This window comes from Dermochelys coriacea, chromosome 3 (assembly GCF_009764565.3).
Source record: "Dermochelys coriacea isolate rDerCor1 chromosome 3, rDerCor1.pri.v4, whole genome shotgun sequence".
NCBI lineage: Eukaryota > Metazoa > Chordata > Testudines > Dermochelyidae > Dermochelys > Dermochelys coriacea.
In genome coordinates, this window is record NC_050070.1 from 107,505,829 (window position 1) to 107,530,419 (window position 24,591).

Consider the following 24,591-nt stretch of genomic DNA (forward strand, 5'->3'; position numbering starts at 1 on the left):
TGCTGAAATCACACTAGCCAGTCAGATGACTGATTAGCCAATCACTCAGTTAAGTGTCTAGATTAAGATTGAGTGTATAGATTAATTTAAGCATGTGAGTAGTCCCCTTAAAATCAGGGCTTCAACCCCCAAGTAAGGCAGTCCGAGAGAGGCTTGAATGGATGCCTTTATTACTATTTTTACCATTTGAAATGCATGTTTAATATATTCTCATATGTTCAATTTCATTAAACTGGCTAGTGAGGTCTGGCTGATATACGAAACTCTTTTTAGCTGAACATAAAGACTTAATTAAAAACACTCAAAGAAAATTGGGGACTGACTCCTCAGGAAGCCTGTGAGGTTTGATTAGAGAACCTATCAAATTGATGTCCATAAACAGTAGGTGCAGAATAAGTTTATTTAATATTTTTCAGTTTCTTCCCTGCTTATTTTAACCTTTGAAAAACTGCATAAAGGACCATGTCTTTCTCACCTTGTTGACCGTTGGCTAGACTGTCACAGCTCTTACTTGGCTGCATAGGGATGTTAGATCACCATACTTGGATTGTGAGTCTGCCCACAGAGGGGTAGACCCGGATCTACACACCCAGTACTATGCAATGTGAGCAATTGGGCAGGGAGGAGGTGTGGAGTAGGAGAAGCCCTGGCTTTGCTTCCCCTTCCTTGCAGGCCAGAATAGTTGGCAGGGTGCAAATCAGGAGATATGCTACTCTATGAAAAGGGATAAATAACTTACTCCTCACCCATGGGAGTGAATTTTGCTCTGAGTCATAGCGCCATCCCTGGGCTGCGCCTGGGAAGATGTTGCCCTTTACTGTAGACAGAGTATAAAATTACATTCTAGCCATAAGTAACCCCAAAGTTGCTGAGGCTCTGTCTACAATAGTCAGTTTTCCATAAAACTTCCCCCCATAGCTATAGCCTGTGCAATTTGCCTGGTAATTATAACAATGGAAGCACCGGGGCAGATGAGGTACGGAGCCATTGTCAGGATTTTCACCACTGTGTTTGGCAGACCTGCTCTGAGCTCTCCAGGGATCTCCAGCAAGTGCTCTGAGGACCAGCAGCATTTAAGAGTGAATTCTCTCGGGGCTATAGAGTACTATAGGCTGGTTTAAAAACTCTACTAAATGCAGGTAATTCTCATTTAAATCCTAAAAGATCATTCTCTATGAATATTTCCATTAGGTATTTCCATAAGGCTAGGAAAATCTATCAATGTTTTCTCTTTTTGGTATATACATCCTATGTCCCCTTTTAATTGCTTACCCACATTTCAGGTCTGGTATTGTGCCACTCTGTGATGGAGTAACTGTTGTATGTTTTTATATTAGTTATATGTTACTTGGCTGAAGTAACATTGCATTTTGCTCCAGCCTTATCGGTGTGATAGTTTGTGTAATAACTTTCATTTTAATGTATTTTTCAAACACTGTTTTATGCCCTGTTGAGCAGAAAGCACAAAAGGCCCATTTGTACAAGCACTCTGTGTTTGGAACTGCCATGGAAGTTAATGAGAATTCTGCATTCAGGCCCGATTCCAGCAAAGCACTTAAGGACGTGCTTAACAACTGACTTCACTGCGACTCATGTACTTAAAGATAAGTATGTGCTTCAGTGCTTTGCTGGACTGGAGCCTCAGAGGCATGTAGGTCTGAGCTGAGAAAGAGTTATGGTGAGTATACTTGTGTGGGCATCCAAAGTTATTACAGCACAGAGCTTTGCGGCTCAGTATTGTATGCACATGCAAACATTTCAGTGTGGTGCACTGTTTTACTACATGCTTGAATATAGCCTGATTCCATTACTACAGTGTCTTTATGATTCAGGATAGGCTTAGGGGGCATACATACAAAGCTTTTGGAATACTTTACCTGGAATGTGACACGTGGGCTAAAAATGGGCAAACAAAGGCACACCATGCAATCAACTTCACCTGGGCCTGTAATACAGTCTCCTGTTCCTTCAACATTTTTGCCTGGAGCTTCCATTCTGCAGCTTGAGTCAGTAGCTGTGTTTAGAGAAACAGAGAGAAAATTGTTATATCTGTGCCTTTGCAATGATAAATCCTGGCATTCCAACTACTTTATATTAGTATATTTGGAAATAGGTGGTATAAATTCCATCCATGTGCTGCACAAAGAGACTATCTAGATTGGGGCCATTAGCATGAGTTTGAAAATTATGGGGTGGGGGTTCAGTGAAAAAAACCTGGGATTTCAAAAATGGTTGGAGTAGAAGCTCCTATATGTTGTATACAACATGGCTGTGCAGCTTCTAAGGAAATATACTTATATATCCTTTACTCAGCCAGTTGGGTAAAATCTTAGCCCCACTGAAGTCAATGGCAAAACTCCCATTGACTTCAATGGAGACAGGATCTCAGTGTTTAGATAATTTTGGCTAGGATCCCAAGTTCTGACCAAGGTCAATTTAATAAGTAGTGATAGATACATATATAATCCAAGGGATCCTATGGAAGGCCACCCAGCATGAAGAGATGGTGTGGATAACTCTTAGTTAGGTGGGCCCTAATTTCTGAATCACTTTCTTGAGGAAGTATGTAAATAACATATGTGAAGAATACTTAATTATGTTAACATTTGCAGGCTGTGCTGGATTTTCAAGTCCAGGTCTCCCTTTTTGACACCTACATGGTTGCTTCTTGAGGAATTACAGGTTGGTTGGGTCTACTGGTTTGAAACGAAACTTTGAAAAGCCTCAGGGCCATTTGGTGACTAGGCCAGTCATTAATTCCCAAAACTGCCTGGGCTTTGATCTTTATTTCTTAAATGTTCATAAGGGTCACCTTGACAGACATCCTGGCTAGGATGATGAAGAGGCCCAAGGTCAGACCCGTAGGTCCACTGCTACAACAAAACAGAGTTAAAATGAGGCAGAAAAAGTAGTATTTTGGGACAATAATGAAATCCTTCCCACATATTATCACACTGCACTATTTCTGCAGCTTGTTAAAATCTAGGAGTTAATAAACTTTTCTGTAACATAAGCAAACCACAGAGTGGCTACACAAATTAATGTGCAGTCTTAGGCAGCCCAAGATAATCTGCAAAAAACAAACTGGGAGAATCTGAAAATTAGTATTTGTATTGATAAAATGTGAAGTGATAATAAGGGCGAACTCAACTCGGAGACCAATTCTTAATAAAAATATTGAATGCAATATTTAGAAAAATTATGATGTGATTGTTTGGTATTTGTGTTATCGTAGTGGCCTATGGTAGAGCCCCAGTCAGGACCAGGCAGGCCCCATTGTGGTATGCATTATAAACACAGAGTAAGGGACAGTCCCTGCACCTAACAGTTTACAATCTGTTTTAAGGCAAGGTATAACGAAGTATTATAGGCTAGATTTTCAAATCTAAGCTCTCCTTTTTGCACCCACAGAATTGCAAATTCACATAAACTAGATGTTCAAGTACCTGACTGTGCCTTCAAATCAAGTACTTAGAAGTCTAGTATGGCCTACATTGCACCCGCATCTAATTGCAGATCCAATAATACATGGCACATTGGGGTGTCAAAGCAACACCCGCCAAATGTAGGACGGTGGAGAAAATCTACCTTAGGCCATTGAAGCCATGTGCTAACACATCCTCAGGTTGTGCTAACAGTTAAAGAAGCACACATAGTACGAAATGTTACATTTTTACTAGAGAATCACACTCTTCATTGCTTCTATAGGCCAAGCTGTACAGCCCACGAGAGAGAGCAGTGTATGAAGGGGCTGCCTATGACATGTCAGCATCAGCATGGGCTGCCAGAGCGATTCCACCATCTGCAGCCCCAAGTAGGCACTTGGTGGGCCTGATTTTCCTCTCACAGCGGAAATCGGGCTTTTCCACTTTCACCAAGATGATTAGGGCTCTGCCCATTGATACCTAGAATACTTCTGGGTATTTTAGAATTGATCGGACGCCGTGTTCAAAAGTTATTGTGTTACAGACAAACTCCAGTGAACTGAGTGTGGGGCCTTGCAGGCTCAGTCAATTAGACAATTCATTTTTATTAAGTGGCTAACTTGTTTTCTCAATCGGGACTTGTATTAATCCTGGCCCTGCTGCCTGATCTCAACAGCGGGGCTGAGTGCTCTGGATCTTTGAGGGAATTAAAGGAGGAGGAATAGACTGGAGAAACCTGTTTCACAATACTGCATGCAGTGCAGTGCCATGTTTGCTTGAAGCACTGGCACTTGGAATTTCAGGGTTTGTTTAATATTCAGTGAGTAGGTTCCTAAGAAGCAAGAACACATTTTAAAAATGTCACTGCACAAATGTCCCTCCTTGTATGTTTTTGTAGATCCCGCAGCGCTTGCTGAGTGAGGTAAAGAGGGTTTGTGCTGGGGCAAGTAAACATGTATGGTGTTGAAGTTAAGACAAAAAAATATAATTAAAAGACTAATTGGATAACTATAAGAATAAAAACACTTTATTCAAAAACAGCTTGAAAAAGCTAAAAACTTAAGGCAAAACTGATGGGGAGAGCTTTGCAAAACGGTACATAGAGAGTTGTAAGACAGTTCTGTCCCTGAAAGACTTTTCCAGCAAGTGCTTTCTGTGATTGAAGTTTGCCCTTCTATACTACTGAGCTCATCCTAAGAGGGCTGGATCATAAATGTCTTAATTACATATATTTTAAAAGCATGGTGCCTTGAACTCAGTAGTGCGCAATATGATTCAGGTGGAGGACAAGTATAGTCCTGCAATCTGGATACAAGACTGTGAATGATGAAGTCCAGTTACCAATCCTACTCAATCATCGTATGGCTTTGGGCCAGTCACTCATAGGCGCTGGCTTCCTCTGGGTGGGGGGGAGGGGCAGTGTGCTCAAATCCCCGCTCCATCCCAGACTGCACCCCCCCCGACCTCTTTCCCCAAACCCCCACCCCCATCCCACCTCTTCCCGCCCCCACTCTGCCCCAGGTCCTGCACCCACCCCATCCCTTCCCCCAAACTCCCACCCACCTCTTTCCTGCCCAGTTCTGCCCCCTCCTGCCAGTGTGCCCCATCCCCACTCCTTTCCCTCCCTTCCAGAGCCTCCAGCACTCCATGAAACAGCTGATCGTGGTGGGCGGTAGGCGCTGGGAGGGAGGGGAAGGCGCTGATTGGCGGGGCAGCAGGTGGACAGGAGGTGCTGGAGGGGGTGGGGAGAGCTGACTGCCCATGACTCTCCACATTCTGCGAGGGACAGCACTTCTAGGGGTTCCACTTTCAGCACCTATTGATTTGATTACTGGATGATACACTCAAAACTCCATGGGTGCTGTGATACAGGAGGACCAGGGAGCAGTGGGAGAGTGCTAGATATATAAGCTCAAGGCTAATTAAGGCGTGGTTCCCTGTAGACTAGGGAAGGTGGCTGCAGGTTAATTGGAGCACCTGCAGTCAATTAAGGCCCTGTTAGGAACCTAATAAACCCTCCTGCATCAGGCAGACAGAGGAGGAGGAAGGAAGAGGGACTGGAGCTTGGAGGCGTGTTGAGAGATTTGGAAAACCTGAGAATTGGAGTAAGGGAGACCCTGCCCAGCAGGACAGGGAGACTCCCTTCTCCCCAGCATCTCAGGACTGAGGGTAACCCCACCTAAGGGGGATGAGGGTAAGAAACCCACAGGGGTTAAGAGGGGCTGGGACTCAGAGCGAGGAGCAAACCCACACCCCTCCCCTGCTTCCCTCCTCTACCACCTTTCCGGGCTAGTAGCGGAGCCCTCGGCACCCAAGAGCAGGGGCAAAGGGTGGCATCTTAGCTCCCCGCCAAGAAAAGCGCAGGACCCACCAGACTAAAATTGGCCATCTTGCCACAGTGCTAAACACCCACTAATTTTTTTTCCATACAGTCACTTAACTTCTTTGACTGAGTTTGGGCTGTATTATTACCAAGTTGTAATAATACATACTTGCCCACCTCAAAGGCAGGCTGCGAGCATTAATTCAGTTAATGTTCATAAAATTATTTAAGCATAAGTATGTATTATTATATGCCCGTTCCTTTATGATTTTATAGCTAATTGAACCAGTTACTGAGCTTACTCTTTCATAGGTGCTAGTTATACAGGAGAATTGCAAAGAAAATTCCCCTCTCCAGAAAACCATGTACAAAGAATGTTGATTTTTCACTACTTCATGAAAAAATGGAAAAAACAGAAATAGGTCCATATAGTCTGGCTAAAAAACTTTTGGAGAAGGGTTTTGTAGACAGTCAGCAAAGGTGACAACTCTATGCCCCACATTCTGCGAGGGACAGCACGTCTAGGGGTTCCACTTTCAGCACTTATTGATTTGATTACTGGATGATACACTCAAAACTCCTTCATGGGCCTCTGTTTGCCACTGCCCTCACCCTCTACTGGAGACACCTCTACCAGCTGGGCCCAATTAGAATTCAGGCACATTCATTGTGGTCATCAGAGCCCATGGGGAAATGTCATTGGCAGGCATTGATGGAGATTGGTGCTTTAGGACTGGTAGCATGATCTGGCCCCATGACTGACAAATTAGTCATGCACTAAGAAAAGGTGGCAATCTGGCAGTCCTGGAGGCTGCATTCCTGAATCTATAGTACAGTCACACCAAAGTTTCCCTCACATTGCCCTGTCACTGTATCACAACTCAGACCTGTAGAGCCAATTATAGTGGTGAAATGGTATTCAGGGATGATTTGGGCCCATCTTTTATCTAACGACAGACAGACGAATGAGCAGACAGATTAGATAGATAAGTACGTATTCCTTTTCTCGTTCATGTTGCTCCTCTGCTTGTTTCATCATTTCCTGTGACTGCTCCAACTTGGCATCCACCAGTTTCTGTTGAAGTTCTCTGTGCTTAAATATTTTATCAAGTTGCTGCAAGAAAACAAACTCTGCTGTGTTGAAATTGCAGATGTAGTGAAAAAACACACATGTATGGCTGCCTACTAGAACAAGCATAAAGGCCAAAATACTGCAAATGGATTGAGCCCTGCAAATCCACGGATATCTACTTTATACCTGCGGATGCGGTTGTATTGCTTGCCATCTTTATAGATCACCTATTGAATGCAGATCCAATTTTTGTACCGAGAAGGGCTCTACAAATGGAAACCCCAAACATTCCCAGCCTATTGCAGTTATTAGAAAATGATAGTTCTTGTCATAAGAAAAAATTGTACCAGAATTTACTCTAGAAGTGAAACCAAGTTTGTATTAGTTTAGATTTATAATAACAAAAAAGTCCTGGGGACCTTTTCCAATACTGTGCATTAGAATGTACAATATCCACATATAAACTCATTAGTAAAATCAAAAAGATTAATCATATCTCAAATGATTGCTCATTAGATCATGAACATGCATAACACAGTTTATTGGTGCTGTTAACTGGTCAAGATTTGGACAGATGGAGCATATTAGATTCAAACATCAAAGTCAATAGATCCTATAAAGTGAAAACATAGATTTTAGGCCCCAACCCTGCAAATAGCTCAGTGTGGGTGCAGGGGTTCATCTGGACAGAGCTCTAAACAGGATCGGGCCCTTTGGGCTTCAGTCTGCAAGGTGCTGAGCATTCTGGCCTGACATAAAAAGCACTTGAGGACATGCTTAAATTTAAGCATAGGAGCTGTCTTGCTGAGGCAATGGGACTACACACACATGTAAAGTTCAGCACGTGTTTCAGTACTTTACTGGATCAGGCCAGAGTGCTCAGCACTTTGTGAAGTTGAGCCCTTATTGACTATTGTTTCCTCCTGGTAATTACAGGTGTTCTAGCTCAACCACATAACGTTGGTTTGATGCAGAAATTAGTGGGTGAAATATACAGGAGGTCAGACTAGATAATCTCATGGTGCTTCTGGTCTTTGAATCGATGACTCTATAGCAGTCTCTCCCAAAAGAAATATCAGCAATGGCAATGACTATTGCTGTGTTGAGTAAATCATTAGAGCTGGCTGGGAATTTTCCAGTGTAACTTTTTTGTGTGGGGAAAAATGCTGATTTATGAAACCAAAACTGTCCACAGGAAAGGGTTGTTTTCAACTAATTGCTTGATTTGAAAAAATTTTGAGAAAAAACTTTTGAAATGGTCAAAACATCCTGTTTTGACATTTTCTAATAGAAAAATTTTGTTTTATGGTTTGAAATGACTTAATTTTTCAAAATTTTAGTTAATTTATTCTAAAAAAGCTTAAGAATAAAAAATCTAAATCAGAACAAAACATTTTGAAATTATGAATTGACATGATCCAAAACATGTTTCAGATTGTTAGTTCATAGAACATTTTTAAAATTTTGATTTTTTTGTTCTGATTTGGGTTGGGAAAAAAAAATCTGAATTCTTAATCTCTTCTGAGATGGGTCTATAAATCATGCCACATTTAGATATAATTTCTTTTTATTTTGATAGAAATCATTAAAATGCACTTATAGTTCATTCAGGGGATGGTCTCATGTGTGATACAATAAGATTTTAAAATAATTAGATGGAGGTGCTCAGTCCAAAGTGGGTCAGCATCTGAGACTGGAAGTACACAGTACTTATGTCACTTTTCCTTCTGTTTTTAGTGCATATATTTGGACTGAGAACCACAATGAACATACTAATTAACAATAAAAAGTCCCACAAAGTCCCAAAAAGTCTCATGAGTTGAGATATTTACTAAAGATGGAAAAAAATCAGCATAGTTTGAAAATATAGGAGCTTTGTTGAAATTTTCTCAATAGCACTGATATTTACTGAAGGGATAATATGCTATCTATATATTTTTTTACTGCGAGTCTGCACACTAGAGTCTGTTCAGATGCCGAGCATCCATGGTCTACATTTTTTATTAATCTGCAGCTGCCAGAGAAAGGTTGAAACACTAACTTGCTTCTGATAAGGTCTGGATTAAACTGCAATGTGCTAGTAAATCTTGACAATGTTATCCATGTTGCATTTCACGGAAAAGCCTCATGAAGAACAAAAATGATTGCAAATTAAGAGGATAGGGTGGTGTCAATAAATCTAATCCTCATGCACTTCAAAACCTGCCTTTCCCTACCTCAAGGAGGCTGCATGCCTTAGTAGTCTCACCTCCTCTCTGAGTTCATATTGATCAATGATGGTTTTCAGTTTCTCGGCCAGTTCTGTGTTCTCCTGGCATAGTTTCATGTTCCTTTCACTTTGCTGCTCAATCTGAGTCTGGATATCACTCAGTGTGCCCTGGAAATGATTAGTGATCTCTTTTCTCTTCTCGTCTTCCTCCCGGGCCCGTTGAAGAGTTTCCTCCTGTTAAAAAGATGGAGAACGTGATCATTTAAATGGGTAACACAACAGCCAGCTTTAAAAAAAAGAAGACTTGGACTCATCTGAAGGTTATAATGTCTCTTGAGAGCTCTGTCTTTCTTTTATAAACTCAGGTAATGAGTGTGACTATAAATACATAGACTGGATTAGGCAGTAGCCTTGAAAGAAAGGAGGAAAACAAGGACTTGCATTTATACATATTGAGTTAAAGGGAACTCTCAAACCAGAGCAGCTTGGGTATGAGAATGTTTATACAAAATATAAATGTACTGATTCCCAATATTTCAGCATTACCTTTGCTACGAAGGAAGATATCTGGTCAAAAATGTTGCATCCAAACTGTTTTCTGATGGAAACTTGGGTTTTTGACAAAATGACCATGTTTGTTGGAAGGTGTTTGCTTTCTGTGGAAAGTTTCGGCTTTTAAACCCCCAAACCGAAAAGTTTTGGCCACGAACAAAAATGTTTGGTCTTCATTCAGCACCAGTACAGGGGTTTCTCTCTCATAACCCAGCCTCTTCTGCTTCATCAAGCAGTAAATCAGACAGTTATACTGGGCTGTGTGTTGTACAGATACAGACGTTTATTTGTCAACACAGAGCCAAATAATGGGAGCGTTGTCGGAGTAAGGATGGCCGGTTTTGTTCTGCGCTTATCAGTGAAACTCTATTTCGGATGTTTTTATGTATAAGTGAATGTATCAGATGTCTGGATTCAGTGTTCTAGCATTGGACGACACATTTTTTTATTTCTTAGTTATTTGCTTCTAAGGGTGTGTAATCCTGTTGTAACATTATTGGTAGCCACACCTAACATGTTACAACCACATTAAGAAACCAATCTACAAATTGCATAGTGGCGTACTTTACAATCGCATAGCATAGTTCAGCTAGCATAGTTATTTATATGAAATCCCTGATTACACTGGACAAGGATAATTTACTATAACCATGTGTGAATATAGCTGTAGCTGACTAGCACACTCTAATTTATATTATAGGTGTGTCCTCAAAGGCATAGATTTATCTCCTATTCTAGAAAAAAAACGAGTGCGTAGTGGGTGTGTAACATTCTACACTTTCTACAAGGAACACATCACAAAGATCTGATGAAGAACAACTAATGCTCCTATTGGTGGTCATTTTTCCTCGTGGTGGACTGGACATGGATGGAGATCACAGAGTCATGCAGTTTTCTGGAGGAGGGAAATTTGGGATAGCATTATTGTTTGTATTACAGTAGTAGCAGTAGTAGTGCCTAGAGGCCACAACTGAGATTGGGGCCTCATTGAACTAAGCGCTATATGTACACACAAACACACAAAGAAGAGCTTCCAACCAAAATAGACAAGACAAAGAGTGGGAGGAAAGCAATATTATAATCTCCATTTTACAGGTGGACAACTGAGCCATAGAGAGAGAAAGTGACTTGTCCAGCTCACTCTGGAAGTCTTTGGTAATGCTGGGAATTGAAAACATGTCTTTTAGACTCCTAGCACAGGGCCTGATCCTTAAGTCTAGCCTTCATAGATACTTCATTCTTTTAGAAAAGCAAAAGTGCATTAATAAAATATCCTTATCATTATTCTGAGCTCAGTAAAGTAATAAATATATCCAAATAAATATAAAGCAAAACATTTCCACGTCTTGGAGATGAGCTACAATGAACCATTTTGTAGCAAGGTGACATAAAACAGCCAGAAAGTAGCAATTGTACAAATGTTAAAACATACACAGTGATAACACTTTGGGTCTCATTTATTATTCACCTTGGAAGGAAGAATAATTACCTGAAGCACAACAAAAGAATCGCTCGTTAAGGTTAGAGTCATCAAGCATTTTGGGTGTGGGGTGCATTGTTCAATTTGATCTCCTTCTCTCCCCCAAACAAAAGGCCAGACTTTTGTGGCTTTGAGCTACTGACTGCCTTGTGGGGTTTTGGAACACTCTACAAGCAGCTGTGCAGAACTGGGAGTCCATAGAGTAGCTGGTCCAATCAGAATTTCTCATATTATGATTTTAGGTATCAGATATTGTCACCATTTGAATTTCAAGTATTTTGAAATGAGGCTGCATCTAGCTGAAAGGAAAGCTGGTCTTGCAGTTAAGACACTGAACTGGTCTCAGGAAAACTGCATTCAACTCCTGAGTGATACTGTACATTGGTTTTCCCATTTATAAAATGGGTATGATAATATTTCCTTTGCCTGTCTAGGTTGTAAACTCTTTCAGGCAGGGATTGTCTCTTGCTATGTCTAAGTACAATAGCTAGCAAAAAGGGGTTCTGATCTCAGAGGCCTCTAGACACTACTGTAGGAGGAATGCTGACTGACTTGTCAAGAATTCCTCCCCAGATTGTACCAGGAAGCAGTAGCTTTAGCTCCCTAGGAATGGGAGTGGCATGTACTGCACCTGCACTGTGCCAATGGAGAGGCAATGGCTCTCTAGATCTAGCTTAGCAATGTTTCTTCTCTTCATACCAGTTGTGCTGCCCCCTGAGCAGGGTCACACGGAAAGGGGAAGGCTGTTGCCCCCACATTGGGGCAGCCATGACCTGGCTCAAAGTAAACTTCCCTATTTGTGTTACTGTGTAATTGTTCACCTCAAGTACATCCAAAATCTCCAGTCATTCCTATCCGTATTAATCTGTGAGCATTCCCTCTATTGCCTGTTGCTCTTGGTTTCTCAGGCTTGTTTCTGTACAGCGAGATCATTTAAGTTTTCTTCATAATACTAAAGGTTAAGAGCCAGATTCTGCTCTTGCTTACACCTGTTAAAGCTGGAGTAGCTCCACAAATCCAATGCTCTGGATTCACACTGCTGTCACAGAGCAGAATCTCTTCCTGTAGGATTTCTTTTCAGCATGTTCGAAGCATTCAGAACATGCAGATCATATTTCCTTCATTAATTAGTGAAATCTACACTCACTTTTCTCTAACAGTTGTAAATTATGCTTTGGAGTTTTAACACAAATAAATATGCTGCATCTCCTCTATGCTTACAGGTGGATGAGCTTCCAGAGACTAAAATTCATTCTTAAGATATCCCCTTGATCCAGTTCTACTCTCTCCTCCATCTCGCTCTCTTTTCTTAATTCCCATATCGGAGGTATATCCATACATCATATGCCAATACGATACTAATATAGCCTTCCTATGTTTCACTGTTAAAAGTGCAATAATAAATTTAATAAAATCTCATAACATCCAAAAAAAGATACTGTTATGAAGTGGGTGAAAGCTTGTTATGTGTTGGTTTAAAATGCCATTGAGGGTGATAGGAGTGAACTCACCCTGCAATTAACTTAACTATAAACATAAGCCTCACCTAAGACAACAGGAGTGTGTGAACCCCTCAGGAGCTTTTGGGCTGCGTATTGTTTTGGGGAGGGCTATGTGGGACTGTGAGAGAACATTCAGATACTGCTGAGGTCACGAAGAAGAAGAAGAAGGAGAGAGAGAGAGCAGAGGAAAAATGGCAAGAAAAACCAAGCAGGAGCCTGTACAAGCACAGTGGTGTGATGCTGGAGTGGGAAAAGCTAAAGAGTTTTTAGGTCTGGTGTTGGCCAAAGAGGTCTGGGGGGCTGGTAAGCTAAGAACCTGCTCCCTTTTGTTCTTGATTCCTTCTGTGGTAAGAGACACAGGTCTTTGTGCATTTCTTGTAAATACACAAGGCTGCATCAAAGAAATACCTGGCTGCCACCAATTTCTCCTTCCACCTCAAACTCCTACATAGTCCAGAACTTTGACTATCCACTTGGGTCAAAAACCGCATTTGCTCCAACCCCTCAGACAGAGACAAACACCTACAAGATCTCTATCATGCATTCTTACAACTACAGTACCCACCTGCTGAAGTGAAGAAACAGATTGACAGAGCCAGAAGAATACCCAGAAGTCACCTACTACAGGACAGGCCCAACAAAGAAAATAACAGAATGCCACTAGCCATCACCTTCATCCCCCAACTAAAACCTCTCCAACGCATCATCAAGGATCTACAACCTATCCTGAAGGACGACCCATCACTCTCACAGATCTTGGGAGACAGGCCAGTCCTTGCTTACAGACAGCCCCCCAACTTGAAGCAAATACTCACCAGCAACCACACACCACACAACAGAAACACTAACCCAGGAACCTATCCTTGCAACAAAGCCCGTTGCCAACTGTGTCCACATATCTATTCAGGGAACACCATCATAGGGCCCAATCACATCAGCCACACCATCACAGGCTCGTTCACCTGCACATCTACCAATGTGATATATGCCATCATGTGCCAGCAATGCCCCTCTGCCATGTACATTGGTCAAACTGGACAGTCTCTACATAAAAGAATAAATGGACACAAATCAGACATCAAGAATTATAACATTCAAAAATCAGTTGGAGAACACTTCAATCTCTCTGGTCACTCGATTACAGACCTAAAAGTGGCAAAATTTCAACAAAAAAACTTCAAAAACAGACTCACAGGAGAGACTGCTGAATTGGAATTACTTTGCAAACTGGATACAATTAACTTAGGTTTGACTAGAGACTGGGAGTGGATGGGTCATTACACAAAGTTAAACTATCTCCCCATGTTTATCCCCACCCCCACCCCCCACTGTTTCTCAGATGTTCTTGTCAACTGCTGGAAATGGCCCACCTTGATTATCACTATAAAAGGTCTCCCGCATCTCCCCCCATCCCCGGCTCTCCTGCTGGTGATGGCTCATCTTAAGTGATCACTCTGGTTACAGTGTATATGGTAACACCCACTGATTCATGTTCTCTATGTATATAAATCTCCCCACTGTATTTTCCACTGAATGCATCCGATGAAGTGAGCTGTAGCTCACGAAAGCTTATGCTCAAATAAATTTATTAGTCTCTAAGGTGCCACAAGTACTCCTTTTTGACCCAAAAAGAAAAGGAGCAATGCTACCTTATGTGTAGGCTTAATCATTTTAATGAGTGATATTTTATGAATAAAAGACCTCATAGAATTAAAATTATCCAGGCTTGATTTTGATCTTGTAAATCAAGAATACTGTAATTCCACTGAAGTCACACCTGAGTGAAAGGAGTGCAAGTGAGATCAGTTTACTACTCCCTGATTAGGTTGATGATCCTGTGATTCTGAGGCAGTACAGTTTGACTCCCAAACTGCTTTGGTCATGCCCGGAATCAGAACTGATGACTGGCTTGTGTTTATTTAAGAGTCTTTCACTCTTAACTGTCCATGAGCAAGAAGCACAAGGGACATGAGATATTTATGTCATTAAACACCCACCAGACTGTCAGCTAATTTTCAGAACAATAACACAACACAGAGAAATGTGTCACTGAAGGCATTAGCTGATTTCTGTAAAAGACAGTGGGACATACAGTATAACAATGAGAATAAATTCTGTTATTTTTAGGAACATGTATTTTGCTTTTCTTGAGGCAGAATTAAAAATCTGTTTTCTGCTGTCAAGTGTAGTTTCAGGGAAATTGTTTGCATGGTTGGTTTGTAAATGCATAAAGATTTGAGGTTCCTGATATTAACCAAAAAAAGAACCAGGACAAACTCTCCTTTTTGTTGTGTATTTCTTGTTTGTAGTACAATTCTATATTGCATATTCTGTAGCACTTCAGTGCATGTCAGTGGGAATTCCACACACTGAACGAGTGCAGACTAAACACATAATATTCACGACATGATGTGCATATAATATGCCATATGGCAAGTGAGAGGAGATTCATAATGTGGATAGGAGAGGTAAGTTTTGTGCTTTGTAACTTAAGTGACACTATCAGCTGCTTTCTATAGTTTCTTTTCCCCATGGTTTATAATATAAGCAGATTTGCCAACCCCAAGTGTTCAAAAATTATGTGCCAGGCTCTCCTTCCCCTTGCCCCCAATAATTAAATTGGGTTAAAACCATGGTTAAAATAATACACTTTGGATTCTTTTTATTTGCTTTCTGGTTTTTTAGCCTCTCTCTCTCTCTCTCTCTGAAACCCTGAGGACTAGAAACGTAGATTTACTTTTTTCCCCCACGTAATCATATGAATCCAGAATGTGGGCCTTTTAAAAATCCACTAAATACTACAAGGATCATGTTAAATTTGTGAGAGTTGGCAACTGATTTTCTTCATTATGAATTTCATTCTTATCCATTTTGGAGACACTGATATTTTTTCCTATAGGCTTATTTTATTTTGCTTGCTTGTAATGTCTGCACAAGGCTGGAGTAGGCTTAGTGCTTCTGTGTTTTACAGAAAGGTCTATAGCATCTTTATGTCTACACTATGAAATTAGGTTGATTTTATAGAAGTAGATTTTTAGAAATCGATTTTATACAGTTGATCGCGTATGTCCACACAAAGCACATTAAGTTAGCGGAGTGAGTCCTCACTACTGTGGCTAGCATCGACTTACGGAGCGGTGCACTGTGGGTAGCTATCCCACAGTTCCCGCAGTCTCTGCCACCCATTGGAATTCTGGGTTAAGCTCCCAATGCCTGATGGGGCAAAAACATTGTCGCGGGTGGTTTTGGGTACATGTCGTCAGTAGCCCCTCCCTCTGTGAAAGCAATGGCAGACAATTGTTACACGCCTTTTTTCCACACAGACTCCATACCACGGCAAATGTGCAGCCCGCTCAGCTCAGCTCACCGACCCCTCCGCTGTCGTGTCCTGGGTGCTGCTGGCATACACCCCTTCCGCTGCAACTCTGCTCTGCTGCTATTGTCTCAATAGCGAATTTCTTCATGTCGTCTGTCATGGGCTCCCGGGTAAGAGTGTTCTTCCTCGGGAAATGTGCGCAGTGCTAACCGTCATCCTCCACCACTTCCGCGGCAACTCTGCTCTCTTCGTCTCATGAATCCACCTTGCAGGTGCTCTTGTCATTCTCTATAAATATCTATTCTCATGGCATCTATTGTCAGCCACCGCTTCTGCTGCAACTCTGCTCTCCTGCAGATGTCCTACCACGGCAAGCTTGGAGCCCGCTCAGATTACCAGGGCAGTTATGAGCATTGTAAACACCTTGCTCATTATTCTGCAGTATGTGCAGAATCAGAATCTGCAAAAGCAGGCGAGGAGACAATGGCAGCACGGTGATGAGAGTGATGAGGACATGGACACAGACTTCTCTCAAAGCACGGGCTCTGACTATTTGGACATCCTGGTGGCAATGGGCCAGGCTCATGCTGTGGAATGCCAGTTCTGGGCCCAGGAAACAAGTATATACAAGTGGGACTGCATAGTGTTGCAGGTCTGGGATGATTCTCAGTGGCTGCGAAACTTTAGCATGCGTATGGGCACTTTCATAGAACTTTGTGATTTGCTTTCCCCTGCCCTGAAGCACAAGAATACCAAGATGAGAGCAGCCCTCACAGTTCACAAGCGAATGGCGATAGCCCTGTGGAAGCTTGCAACACCAGACAGCTACCAGTCAATCAATTTGGAGTGGGCAAATCTACTGTGGGGGTGCTGTGATCCAAGTAGCCAATGCAATCAAAGATATGCTGATATCAAGGGTAGTGAGTCTGGGAAATGTGCAGGTCATAATGGATGCTTTGCTGCAATGGGAATCCCTAACTGTTGTGGGGCGATAGACGGAACCCATATCCCTATCTTGGCACCGGAGCACCAAGTCAGTGAGTACATAACCTGCAAGGGGTACTTTTCAATGGTGCTGCAAGCACTGGTGGATCACAAGGGATGTTTCACTTACATCAACGTGGGATGGCTGAGAAAGGTACATGAAAGGTTCAGGAACTCTGGTCTGTTTAAACAGCTGCAGGAAGGGACTTATTTCCCAGACCAGAAAATAACTGTTGGGGATGTTGAAATGCCTTAGGGACCCAGCCTACCCCTTAATGCCATGGCTTATGAAGCCATACACAAGCACCCTGGACAGTAGTAAGGAGCTGTTCAGCTATAGGCTGAGCAAGTGCAGAATGGTGGTAAAATGTGCATTTGGATGTTTAAAAGCTCGCTGGTGCAGTTTACTGACTCGGTTAGACCACAGCGAAACCAATATTTCCATTGTTATTGCTGCTTGCTGTGTCCTCCACAATATGTGTGAGAGTAAGGGAGAGATGTTTATGGCAGGGTGGGAGGTTGAGGTAAATCGCCTGGCCACTGATTACACACAGCCAGACACTAGGGCGATTAGAAGAGCACAGCAGGGTGCGCTGCGCATCAGAGAAGCTTTGAAAACCAGTTTCACGACTGGCCAGGCTACGGTATGACAGTTGTGTTTGTTTCTCTTTGATGAAAACCCGCCCCCTTGGTTCACTCTACTTCCCTGTAAGTCAACCACCCTCCCCCCTTCGATCACCACTTGCAGAGGCAATAAAGTCATTGTTGCTTCACATTCATGCATTCTTTATTAATTCATCACACAAATAGGGGGATAACTGCCAAGGTAGTCTGGGAGGGGTAGGCGAGGAGGGAAGCACTATGTGGGGTGGTGGATGAAAGGAGGAGGAAAGGACAAGGCCACACTGCATTTCAAAACTTATTGAATGCCAGCCTTCTGTTGCTTGGGCAGTCCTCTGGGGTGGAGTGGTTGGGTGCTCGCCACCCCACATTCTTGGGTGTCTGGGTGAGGAGGCTATGGAACTTGGACAAGAGGGTGGGCAGTTACACAGGGGCTGCAGCAGCAGTCTGTGCTCCTGCTGCCTTTCCTGCAACTCCACTAGACATCAGAGCATATCAGTTTGATCCCCCAGTAGCCTCAGCATTGCATCCTGCCTCCTCTCATCGCGCTGCCGCCACCTCTCATCTTGCTCCCGCCACCTCTCACCTCGCTCATGCCTCCTGTCCTTGCGTTCATTTTCTGCTTTCCTGGATTCTGACATTGTTTGCCTCCACGCATTCAGCTGGGCTCTTTCAGTGTGGGAGGACTGCATAAGCTCAGAGAACATTTCATCATGAGTGCTTTTTTTCTGCCTTCTTTTCCGCATTTGTCTCTGGGATGGAGATGATAGGGGGAGCATTGAAACACTTGCAGCTGCAGGAGGAAAAAAGGGAGAGTAGTATTTAAAAAGACACATTTTAGAGAACAATGGGTAGACTCTTTCACAGTTAACCAAGCTGTTAACATTACATAGCATGTGTGCTTTCAGTACAAGGTCGCATTTTGCCTCTTATATTGAGGGTGTGCTGGTTTGGTGTGAGAGATCACACATGCAGGGCCGGGTAACAGAATTCGGCTTGCAGGCAGCCATGGTAAATCACAGTCTTACGGCTTCTTCAGCCTTCATAACATGTGGGAATGGTTCAAACAGCAGCGCTCTCCTTTCCCATACCAAGCACCTGTTGGGTTGGCCATTTAAAAGGAGGGGCTGTGTTTTTCAGGTTAATGTGCAGCACAAACCCAAAAGAAGGGATGTTGCTTGAATGCCAGCAAACACCAGGACCATACGCTGCCAGGCTTTGTGATGCAATGATTCCAGACTACGTGCTACTGGCCTGGCGTGGTAAAGTGTCCTACCATGGAGGACGGAATAAGGCTGCCCTCCCCAGAAACCTTTTGCAAAGGCTTTGGGAGTACCTCCGGGAGAGCTTCATGGAGATGTCCCTGAAGGATTTCCACTCCATCCCCAGACACGTTAACAGACTTTTCCAGTAGCTGTACCGGCCACGAATGCATCCCAAGTCTTCAAGGCAAATTAATCATTAAACATGCTTGCTTTTAAACCATGTATTATATTTACAAAGGTACACTCACCAGAGGTGCCTTCACCGGCTTCATGGTACACGAGCCCGCCTTGGGAGTGTTGGGAGGGTATTGGCTCCAGGGTGATAAACAGTTCCTGGCTGTCGGAGAGAACTGTTTCTCTGCTTGCCTGCTGTGCTCTATCCTCCTCCTCATCTTCCTCGTCCCCAAAATCCTCATCCCTATTGCAGGAGACTCCCCCCTTGCAGGTGTCCACGGACACGGGCGGGGTAGTGGGAGGTTCCCCCCCTAGAATTGCATGCAGCTCATCATAGAAGTGGCATGTCTGGGGCTCTGACCCGGAGCGGCCGTTTGCCTCTTTGTTTTTTTGGTAGGCTTGCCTGAGCTCCTTAATTTTCATATGGCATTGCTGTGGGTCCCTGTTGTAGCCTCTGTCCATCATGCCCTTGGAGATTTTTGCAAATATTTTGGCATTTCATCTTTTGGAACGGAGTTCTGATAGCATGGATTCATCTCCCCATACAGCAATCAGATCCAGTACCTCCTGTTTGGTCCATGCTGGAGCTCTTTTGCGATTCTGGGATTGCATGGTCACCTGTGTTGATGAGCTCACCACGCTGGCCAAACAGGAAATGAAATTCAAAAGTTCCCGTGGCTTTTCCTGTGTACCTGGCTAGTGCATCTGAGTTGAAAGTGCTGTCCAGAACGGTCACAATGGAGCACTCTGGGATAGTTCCTGGAGGCCAATACCATCGAATTGCGTCCACAGTATCCCACATTCAACCCAGCTCTGTCAATTTCAGTGCTAATCCCCTCATCAGGGAGGAGTACAGAAATCAACTTTAAGTCAACAAAAATGGCTTAGTCGTGTGGATGGGTGCAGGGTTAAATCGATCTAACGCTGCCAAATTTGACCTAAACTTGTAGTGTAGACCAGGGCTAAGAAAGTAGTGGCCAAATTTTAAACTTCTATCCTCTTTAGGGGACAGGCTTACCCTCACTTCTCGCTATGGGTGTAATTGTGTTTTGTGTGCTCACATGGCAAGTACTAAAGCCAATGGAAGCCAGACAGAATTTGGCTTTATAATAATAGCCAAAAGTTTGTCTGGCTGGTCACCCAGTTCCAAAGTAAAATAGTTTAAAAGATGACAGATATTGGAGATAGTCTTGATAGGTTTAAGGGTAAAAGGCACTATGAACTACTTATGCCCCATGCAAAAATAGGGAGCAAACTATGTTAACAATGCAACCAGTTCCATATCTACTATCACCATACTATTAGGTTTGCTCTACACACAAAGTTGCACTGGTTTAACTAAAGGTGGGTTTAAAAAAAAATAATTAGGGTTTCCACTGGTTTAACTATGAGTGGACATTCTTTAGTCACTTTAAAACTGCCTGATATTGGTTTAAGGTAAAATGATCAGAAGAGATTTTTTATGTAATAACAATAATAATATTTATTATTTATAGGTATTCACAAACAACTAGCAGGAAAATGAGCAACAGCGACATATTAATAGAAAATAAGATATTTAAAGAAACATGGTTGCTGTAGATTTCACATCTAAGTGGCATATGTGAAAAGTGGGAATTTTAGTAATATTTTTATGATTCCCATGTGTCTGAGATTCCCTCCATGCTTTGCCTTGCTATGCACAGAGTATAAAGGGCCAAAATGTTACTGTTGGGGCAAAGTAAGAGACATGAAGTATTTCTGTAATTGATACTGTCTCTGGTGGAATGGATGGGTCATTAAAGGACGGGCTGAAAAGCATATCAATTGAGAACCTGGAAAGACTGGAACATTGGCCAGGATATTTATAGCAATCAACAACCAAATGGAAGAAGATTTCCTCCCCACCTCTCAGAAGGAAGGCAGAGCAAAGGCACCAACTGGAGGACAAAAGGGAAAGCTGGGTGAGAACTGGCCTCTGGAGAGAGACATTCAAACACCTGGAACTAAGGACGAAGGGATGGAGATGGAAAGAGAGCCTAGATGGCTGAAGGGAGCCCCAGCCTGGCATTGAGGATGGCTGAATTCTCTTAACCTTTGCCTGTCTGTGCTAACCTAAGGACTTTCAGATTCTGTATGCTAGGTGACTAATAAATTCTTAACTTGTTTGAAAAAGTTGCTTGGTGTCACTACAGATACTCACTGAGAACACTGAGCCCTGATGGGGCACAGTCCAAGTCTCCCACAGGAGTCTGGTTTGGCTGGATTCACTACAGGGAGCCATGGATTGCTGGTGCCTGAAGGCCTAGTTTAGGAGTCCTGGAGGCATGGGTCTTCCCCTATGGAACTGTGTGGATCCTTGGGGACGAGCACACTAAAGGGATCATAGACCAGACCCTGTGAATCCATGACAACCTAATACACCAAAGAAGTTACAGACACACTTTGAATCTGAGCCCATTGACACACATTAAAATTTCTCTCTCACACAGATACTGTAACCTCAAACAGTTTTCGCAGACTAGGTCAACGTCCTACTCATCCTCAAGGCAAATCAGACTGACTTTTTGGCTTGGTTCATCCTCAATGGCATTTCAAAATACCCTAGTACCCAAATTATATCAAAATACCCAATAGCTCCTTGTGAGTCTCCTGCAGCAAATCACTAGTGCTTATTTTGTTATGGAAACACATATGTAATATATAAAACATACTGAATCTAAGGGTATGTCTACATTGCAATCAGAGCTGTGACTACAGCACATGTAGAAATACCTCAGCTAGCTTTGATCTAGTTAGGTTGAATAACAATAGCAGTGATACCATGGCAGAAAGTGTAGAGAAATGCTAAACTGTATTATGCTGTTTAGTCACTAAGTGGCACAATGTGTAATATACCTTATCTGAGCATATACCTCAATGGTTATACCTGTCAGTACATTAAAGTGTGTCTTAAAGAGAACACATCTCTATCATGGTGCGCATCACTCCGCCAGACTGGTGAGTGGTACTCTGGGGATTAGCTCAAGGCTGATGCTCCCTGCCTACAGTTTGTAAACCGTCACTCTGTCTCTGCTGTCCGCCTGCAGCCCCTCTCACAGCCTCAGGACCTGTAATGTCCTCTTTGTGGCTTGGCCCTCCAGCTGTGTCACTGTCCATGTTCACCCCTTCCAGGGGAGGTTTAGCTCCTCAATAGTCCTAGGCAGTCTTCCTACTCATTGCCTTGGTGCTACTTGCCCAGTGGCTGGTAGGTGAACCTGAGCCCATCCTCTTCTCTGGGTTCCAGCCAGGGGCCCTCAGCTCAGCAGTTTAGGCCTCCTTTCTCTGGCATCACTGTTCTATCTCTGGGTTGCTTCCTACTACTGGTTCCCCATTTCTTCCTGAGCCTACCAGTTCCTCAAAGCCTTTCTCCCAGGAAGTAACTGCAGTCTCCACTCACTCCTCCCTTTCTCCTAGGAGTGTCTACCTTTTCCCAGCTACCCCTTCTTCTTTCAGCTCCTGGGCTTTATAGGCCACGCTTAATCCTGCATTGCTGAGCTTCCTTAATCAGGTACCTAATGGGTTAATTGGTCCATCTGGCCTGCATTAAACCTGCAGGGTAAGTGTGGGATAGTCATCCCATCACAATCTCTCTGTATCTCTCTCTGTGGTGGAAACTCTGTAACCAGTCCATATGTGTAATGTAGTACATGACAAGATGTCTGCAGTAAAGGCAACCTAACTGCAGAGGAGAACAGAAACAGAAGGAAAGCAGCAACAAAGGTTGCACATTGAAAAAAAGCAACAATGTTTTCAGGATCTATTTTATCAGCATGCCATTCTTTAGGGCCCCAGAGAACTTCAGCTTTAACACACCTTAAGAATGGAGAGACTGGAAGCAATATTTTGCAAGACTTCACAATGTAACCAAACTCCATAAGGAAACTGGAGATATCCAGGTATGCTCTTTAATTTATGTGATGGGAAAGTACCCAGAGCACATCTTTAAATATTTTACCTTTACTAAAGAGAGTCACAGAGATGACTGTGAAAGGTTTCTGGCTATGTTTGATGAATACTTTATACCTCATGGAAATGTGTTTTATGAAAGAGCATGTTTTCACCAAAGTATTCAATAAACAGGGGAATCTGCTGAATCTTTTATCAGAACTTTGCATGCATTAGCAGAAAACTGTGATTTTGGGCCTGAGAATGCGGCTGCTTTGAAAGATTTTATTTGTGAGCTCTATGATCAGTTAAAAACAGAAAATCCTACAGGCATCTATTCAAATAGCAAAGTATCTGAACTGGTCAAACAGCAAAATCAAGAGCTACTTGCCAGACTTGAAAGACAAGAAACTAGCTTACAAGCTGTAAACAGATATAGCAAGAGGGCTAAAAGTAATTATCATAGGACCTCTGAGGCTAAGAGGGATATAGCCCAGGCTAACTACATACTTTTTAGACTAAATGCACAAGATATGGGAAAATTCATAGCCCAGGGATCCATGTCCAGTCAAAGGTGCAATATGTAATAAATGCACAAAATATGGACGTTGTGCAGCGATTTGCTGCACTAAAGCAGTTAGGGTGTTGACTCATATTATAGGCAATCAAGAGCCATAGTTTCTGGGCTTTATCATGTGTGATGACACAGAGCCCACCTGGAGAGTGAAACTGGATATTCATGGAAAGACTATTGATTCAGGAGCAGACTTGACAGTCATATTATCAGAGGGGACTTACAATCACCTTCATCCCCTCCCAGAGCTTAAGTCACCTGACACATCTTTGACTAGCCTTGGAGGTATTCTGAACTGCACAGGCCAGTTCCCCACAGAAGCAACATATCCCCCCCTAAAAAAAGTTTTGCACTCAAAGTGCATGTGATCAAAGGATTAAAGACCAACGATCTTCTCAGCTTCTGTATGGCAGCCATGATGGGACTTGTGCGAAAGGTGGAAGAAATCAATGAAGTATTTGATGATACTGGAGTTTTAAAAGGAGATCCAGTAAAATAACCTTAAGAGGCAATGCTAAACCATATAGAATAACAATTCTACCAGACAGACCTTGGAAGAGACTAGCTGCAAATTTATGCTAATTCAGAGGCCATCATTAGCTGGTTGATAGTTTTTCAGATATATAGAAATGTATTTGAAAGACATAATATGTCTTAATGTTATTGAGAAACTGATGTGCACTTTTGCTCATTTTGGTATTCCAGAACAACTAGTGATGGACTATGGACCACAATTCACCACCACAGAATATAAGTAATTCCAACTGAAATATGATTTTGATCATATTACTAGCTGCCCACATTACTCACAAGCAAATGGAGAGTCTGAGAGAGCTGCTCAGACAACAGGAAGATCCATTCCTTGCTCTTCTGATTTAAAGATCAATGCCTATATAATCCAGTACAACTCCTGATGGGAAGACCTCAGAACTACTGTTAGGTTCTTTTCCAAAGTCATATCTCCAAAGTGGCCAGACATAAAGGGAGTAGCCAAATCAGCTAAAAAGGAAAGAGCTTATAAACTCTTTTACAACAGAGGTAACTCAGTTAAAGAACTGATGGGTGTAGAACATGATCGTGTTTTTGTCAAAGCTGAATGGAGAAAAAGGATGGAGAAATCTAGCTATTGTAAATGGGGGGGGGGAACCTCATGCCCAGATCATATGTGACTGAAACCAACATGGGTAG

The 24,591-nt window shown here is 42.6% G+C and overlaps 1 protein-coding gene across 1 annotated transcript in view; it reads right to left on the reverse strand.

Annotated features, from left to right (window-relative positions):
- The window catches only part of TXLNB (taxilin beta), a 66,011-nt gene that overhangs the window by 11,241 nt on the left and 30,179 nt on the right, over positions 1–24,591 (reverse strand). The window contains exons 5-7 of the mRNA XM_038394350.2: positions 9,069–9,263; positions 6,743–6,862; positions 1,940–2,014 (exon numbers count right to left, since the gene is read on the reverse strand). Coding sequence (XP_038250278.1) covers positions 1,940–2,014; positions 6,743–6,862; positions 9,069–9,263 — 390 coding nt within the window. The remainder of the gene's footprint in view (positions 1–1,939; positions 2,015–6,742; positions 6,863–9,068; positions 9,264–24,591) is intronic.